General features: G+C 60.8%; 1 protein-coding gene across 1 annotated transcript; it reads left to right on the top strand.

The window, feature by feature from the left end:
- Window positions 1-2,534: 2,534 nt before the first annotated feature.
- Camk2n1 (calcium/calmodulin dependent protein kinase II inhibitor 1) lies at window positions 2,535-5,614 on the top strand. Its single transcript, XM_042688496.1, has 2 exons — window positions 2,535-2,804; window positions 4,238-5,614. Exons 1-2 carry the CDS (start codon window positions 2,639-2,641, stop codon window positions 4,306-4,308), a joined length of 237 nt encoding a protein of 78 aa, XP_042544430.1. The 5' UTR covers window positions 2,535-2,638; the 3' UTR covers window positions 4,309-5,614.
- The last annotated feature ends 552 nt before the right edge of the window (window positions 5,615-6,166 follow it).

Raw genomic sequence — 6,166 nt, 5'->3', positions numbered from 1 at the left:
CTGTCACTTTATCATCCTGCTTGTTTTGCCTTTGTTTTTTCTTCTGGCACTTGGCCTCGGAGCTAACCGCAAAGCAGGTACTCAGCACAGTCTTGATGAATGGAGATGGAAGTGGGACCGTGGAGTCTAGTGACTTGCTGCTCCTGCTGTGCATAAACCCTGAGGTTTGAGGTCAGCCCTGGACCCTCATGGCTTTAGATTCCCCCATGGAAATTACAAGATGGCTTAGGCGATCTCTAAGTAGTAAAGGGAATGAAGGCTGTTGTTGCTCATTAAGTGGCCTCTTATCTTGATTATACCATCTCCACTCTCAGCCAGGCTGCAGGAGACTGCTTTCAATGTTTTCCCTCTGGTCACACAGGAAGCTAGCTGGCCATCCACTCCAATCTTACAGCAGAGACCATGGAAATTCACAGATGACTTGTCCAAAAGCTCACAGCTAGCAAATGACAGGGCTGGGACTCAAGCTCAGGCTTGAGTCCAAAGGTCATGCACATTATTACACCTGCCACATTGCTCCAGACTTCAGTTTCTGTGTGTGTGTGTGTGTGTATTCAAGCTTGAACTCAGGGTGCTGTCCCTTAATTTTTTGCTCAAGGCTATCGTTCTATAACATTTGAGCCACAGGCTCTCTACCCCTGGCTTTTTCAGTGGTTCATTGGAGATAAAAAGTTTCAAGGACTCTCCTGTCTTGGCTGGCCTCAAACCATGATTCCCAGATTTCAGCCTGCTGAGTAGCTAGGATTACAGGCATGAGCCACCGGTGCGACACCCAGTCTAGGGTTTCTCAGCGCCTACCTCCTCTCTCCTTTAGGGGAGAAATCTGGCCTCTGGAAACAAGCTAAGCCTCCAACACAGTTCAGTCCCTTTTCCCAAACAGCTTCCTCGCATTTACCCTTCACCCTTCACCCTGAGTTCTAGACCGGTGGGTGGGACCACTTGCAAAGCAGCGGGAGGAGCCCGAGGACTCCCCAGCCCGGCCGGCATGACTTTGGCCTGGCCGCCTCTTTTTATGGGTCGCGGCTCTGCCGACCAGTTTAGTTTCCTGGTGGAGAGCAGGTGCTGCAGGCTCCGGGGTGGAGATACCGAGAGCCCCTCTCGCACCTGCCCCGGTCCCCCCCGCCCCCCCCGTCCTCTCCCCTTCCCCCCCTCCCACCGGCCCCGAGCCTCCGGGTTTCCCCGGTCCTACTCGGGAGGGAGGCCCAGTCTCTCCCCAGGGCCTTTGGCTGTTGCTGGAAGGGAGGTCCCGAGGGCAAAGGGCGGCAGGCCCGGGCATCCCCGGCGAGGCCCAGGGCGCAGGGGACCGGGCACCCTGGGCAAACCCGACGGGGCGCTCCCTCCCCTTCGGGAGGCGGGCTGCCCCCTCCCTCTCTCCCCCGGGCCTCGCGCCGCCAGGGCGGGCTGGGGCGGGGGAGGCAGGGCCTTGGGGCGCCCCGAGCGGGTGCGGGGCAGGAAGGCCGGACCGCGAGTGTCAGAAGTGGGGCGCTAGTGTGGTGAGAAGGCGGGGCGAGGGGGGCCCTTCGCGAGGGTCACCCCGAGACCCTCGGATCTCCGTGCCCCCGCATCTGCCTTTGGCCTCCAGGGAGGTCAGCGTGCGGGCCTTCGGCGTGGGGCGCCCCTCCCGTCCCCCCCCTCCCCTCCCGAGACAGATCCGCCGAGCCGGCGCGCACCGGCTCCGGGCCTGGTAAACACCCGGCCGGGAGGGGCGCCGGGCGGAGCGGGCGGGGCGCACCGGGGCCCCTGGGCGCGGGCGGGGGCGGGCCCGCGGGGGCGGGGGGGGGGGCAGGAAGCCGGCGCGGCCCCGTGACGTCGGCGGCTTCCCGGGATCTCTCCCCGCGGCCCCCTCCCCCCGCCCGCCTCCCGCCCGCCCCCCGCGCCGCGATCGCCCGCCGCGGCCCGCAGTTGTCGCTCGCCCCTGCGGCTGCCGCCCCTCTTCCCGGCCTCCCTCGTCCTCCTCCTTCCCTCCCGACCCTCTAGGTCTCCCTCCCGGTCCTTGCCCTCCTCCTCCCCCCTCCTTTCTTTCCTTCCTCTCCCTCTCCTGCTTCCTCATCTCCCCCACCCCCTGCGCCCTCCGTCTTTCTGTGTTCCCCCCCCCCGCCCTCTCTCCCTCCTCGCTCGCTCCCCTCCCCCTCCGCCACTCGCAGCCCGGAGGATCGCAGCTCCCCAGTCCGCCGCCCCGACCCGGCGCCGCCGCCCGCACCCGCGGCAGGACCGCCCGGCCGGCCCGCCCGCCCCTCCTCGGGGTGCGCCCTCCCGGGCCCCGCGCCCCCCGGGCTCGCGGGGACGCCCGCCTCCCCCGCGGCTCGCGGCCCCGCCCGGCCCGGCCCCCGCCCCGCGCCGGAGCGCGCCGAGGATGTGAGTCCTGAGCGCCGCTGCCGGAGCAGCCGCAGCCACTCGCGCGCGGAGCCCGGGCGCAGCGCAGCGCAGCCGGCTGCGGGCGCTCGTGGGGTCGCCAGCGCGAGCGGCGCGCTCCTGCTCTAGCGGTGCCCCCCGGCCTCTCGCCGGCGTCCCCGGCGCCGCAGCCCGCGCGCGGGCCGTGCCCGGCCGGCAGCCCCCGGCCCCAGCGCCGCTGACCCTGTCCGCCGCGGGCGGGGACGCGGGCGGAGGAGGTGCCGCCGCCGAGCCCCTGGACGCGACCATGTCGGAGGTGCTGCCCTACGGCGACGAGAAGCTGAGCCCCTACGGCGACGGCGGCGACGTGGGCCAGATCTTCTCGTGCCGCCTGCAGGACACCAACAACTTCTTCGGCGCCGGGCAGAACAAGCGGCCGCCCAAGCTGGGCCAGATCGGCCGGAGCAAGCGGGGTGAGTTCCCGGCCCTCTTCCTTCCTCCGCGGCGCTGCGGCCTGGCCGGGCGCCGAGGGAGGGGGGGGTCTCCACCGTGGGACCCGGGATCCCCTTCCGCAGAATTGGGGGTCCCGCACTGCGGGTCAGGCTCGCGGCATCCGCCGGATCCCCAGTGGGGTCACCCCCGGGGGCGTGGCGGCTTCTCGCTGCAGTCGGGGCCGAAGGGTCCGACCCGCGCCCCCGCCGCGCCAAAGTTTGTCTTTTGATTCCGCCTCCCCTCCCCCCGCCTTGCGCAGTGAGGTCGCCGCCGAGGTCCGGTGCACCCCTAGGGGGAGGGGGCGCAGGGTCCCCCGGGAACGGGCCGCGGGGGAGGCCCCCACCCCTCCGGGGATAGCGGGGGTGGGGGCGCGGGGCGCTGCGCACTGTGCTGGGCCGGGGGAGGGGTTGGCCACGCCGGGGCGCTGCGCGCGCGAGCCGGCGGGGAAGACCCCGGGACCCCGGGGCGGAGGGGAGGACGCTGTGCGGGGACCGAGGTCCGCCCAGAGCTCGCGAGGAAGCTCCCGGGAGGGAACTTGCAAGCCAGGGACGGGACACAAGTTTGGGGGGAAACAGCCCTCTCGTTGTGGGTACGAGACACCCCAGAAACAGAGACCCTGGAGATCTCCCGGATGGGCGATCGCGAGCCGAGGGGCTGGTGGAGGTGGCAGAGGGGGGGTGCGGCGGGAACAGCGAGGTCAGGTGGAGACGGAGAGAGGCGGAAGAGCCGGCCCGGGGCCGAGCCCTGGGGAGGCTGTGAAGGGGGAAGGCTCAGCCCTCGACGGTGAGTGGCCCGCGGAGATCGGAGGGGCGGAGGCCGTCCGCCGGGGTGCGGGGAGGGTGAGCGGGTCGGGGCGCCCACCCGAAGCCGACCAGCCTCCCCCGTCCCGGGCCGCTTGCTCGTGCCGGGAACCCGCCCCGGTGTGGCCTCCAGGCTCCCCGCCCCTCTGCACCCAACCTTAGCCACCCGCGCTCGCGCTCGGGACATCCCCGGGGGATCCTGTTGACCGGGCCGGGCCCACGGCGCGCTCTGCTCTCCTTTCTCAGTCTCCAAGATGGCTTTCTAAGTAAAATACTCCGGGTGGTGGGAGGACGCGCGGCCAGTGCGCTCGGGGCGCTGCGCGGCTGCGGGTTTGCGCCCAGCCTCTCCCCCGTTTCCTTTCTCCGAGTCCAGCTGGGACGCAGGCTGGGGGTGGGGCGGCCCCGAGCCCGGCGGCCGGGGGACCCCAGGCCGGGCCGCGGAGGGGTGGGGCCGGGCCTCGCTGGGGGGCGAGCCCCGCTCGGCCGTCCTCGGCGGCGCTGCGCGCTCGGCGGGCGGAATGGGAACTGTCTTCAGACCCCTGGCCTAGGCCCGCACGCGCTCACCTCTCTCTTTCCCTTTTGTTGTGTTTTTTGTTTGTTTGCTTTTTTTACAGTTGTTATTGAAGATGATAGGATTGATGACGTGCTGAAAAATATGACCGACAAGGCACCTCCGGGAGTCTAACTCCTTCAGAGACATTGAGCTAAGGGAAAGGATAAAGAACAGCGGCGGGCAATGAGGCGGGCAATAATGGTTACTGAGAGAAAGAAAAAAAAAAGCATGAAAAAGAGAAAGCACTTTGAAATTTATTAGCTTGGTACCCACCATGAAATCAACAACCTGTATCTCAAGTCGGGCCGGGAGACAGATGAGGCAGGAGGAGGAGGAGGAGGAGGAGGAGGAGGAGGAGGAGGGGAAGCTTCTGGGCTCCTCTGCAAAAACAAAAAATAAAAAAAAAACATAAAAATTAAAAAAAATCACTATATACACATATAAAGAAAATTTAAAAGTCTCAGTTGCAGCTATTTGTCAAAATTGATATCTATTTCTTTTTTATATATGGTGAATATTGCTCAACTCTAGATCTGGATTTTTGAACCACTCTCTGAAGGGGCAGCTCTGGGTCTGGAGGTGTTCGCATTTCTTTGCTGATTCGGCTGTTCCTAATGTTTACATTGTTTAATCTTGCAAAAATGATTCTGTGCACTTGGATGTGAAGTGCCGTCCAGTTTTATTATCTTTTTTATGTTATCCTTGGGTGTATAAAAAAAAAACAAATTGGAAAATGAGCTCTGTAGATACTGTTTTATTTTGGTCATCTTTTGAAGTTGTCAAGAATGTGTTTAAAACAAGAAGATACCTTCTTTTTTTCTTTTATGGAATGATACACAGAAAGGATCTTTGTTTTATTTTAAAATGAATTGTAAAGCTTGTGTTTCTTTGTTGCTGCAAGCTATTTGCCCAAGTTAATGCAAATGGACACATTTTCTATGTCAGGAATAACAACAACAAAACACATGAAAAAAAAATGCTTGAGCTTTTTTTCTAACCTCCCCTCCAGTCTGTTGTATGAGCTGCCTGGATTCCCCACCCCCCAATATTATGTCAGTTTATTCTCTTTACTGGACTGTAAAAAAAAAAAAATGTAATCACAAGAGTGCCAAATATCTTGAAATGCCAAAAGGCATTTTGGTTTCTTTTTTCCCCTGTGCTCTGAGTCCCCGTACAGGAATGCTTGGAGTCTTTTGTTATTTGTAGGGTTTCTCTGAAGGCACACCAGCTGCCTGTTTTGCATGGTATTTGCAAAAAAAAATGCCTCTTGCGTGAGGAATCTTTCACCCATCCTTTTTTCTTTTGTTTGCAACTTTGGACCTCAAGAGGTTTCCTTTCCCTGTTCCCTCTTTTCTTAATTCAATATTCTGTATGTTGCACCTTGAAGCAGCACACAGGGCTATTTCTCTGATGTACAATAAAGAACTGTTCCTGTGTCTCCCTTCTTTTTCCTCCTTTTTTGACGGGGTTGGGGGGGTGTCGCTTGCTGTTCATCTGCTGGTGGCCGAGAGGAAGGCAGGGGTGGTGGCTGGGGGTCTCATGGGCTGGATGGGTAAAGCCATCTCAGAAGAAGGGTGAGTTCACTCCATTTTGAATCTTCAAGTTGGTCTCAACCAGACTTCTCGAGGCTTCTCTGTGAGACATAACTACAATTAATTAGCAAAGAGTTGGAAGTAGAGCTGTGCTTTGTAGAAAAGCCAGCCTTGAGAAAACAAAAACAGTCAAGCAAGAACAGCTGAGTTCAAGCCCCAGTACACAGAGAGAGAGAGAGAGAGAATTCACATTCAAAGGCCAACCTGCACTGGGTGCCCGTGGCTCACACCTGTAATCCTAGCTACTCAGGAGGCTGAGATCTAAGGATTGTGGTTTGAAGCCAGCTGGGGCAGGAAAGTCTGAGATTTTTATTTCCAATTAACCACCAAAAAAAAAAATGGTGATGTGGCTCAAAGTGGTAGAATGCTAACTGAGTGAAAAAGCTCAGGGACAGTGC

This window comes from Dipodomys spectabilis, unplaced genomic scaffold (genome assembly GCF_019054845.1).
Source record: "Dipodomys spectabilis isolate Male_0828 unplaced genomic scaffold, ASM1905484v1 ptg000118l, whole genome shotgun sequence".
Taxonomy (NCBI): Eukaryota; Metazoa; Chordata; class Mammalia; order Rodentia; family Heteromyidae; genus Dipodomys; species Dipodomys spectabilis.
This window is presented reverse-complemented; position numbering and strand designations above follow the sequence as displayed.

Excerpts from the sequence above, each read along its gene's own strand:
- Camk2n1 (XM_042688496.1), top strand. The coding sequence starts at position 2,639 with ATGTCGGAGGTGCTGCCCTACGGCGACGAGAAGCTGAGCCCCTACGGC. Across the intron at positions 2,805-4,237 it reads GATCGGCCGGAGCAAGCGGG|TTGTTATTGAAGATGATAGG; the intron begins GTGAGTTCCCGG and ends CTTTTTTTACAG.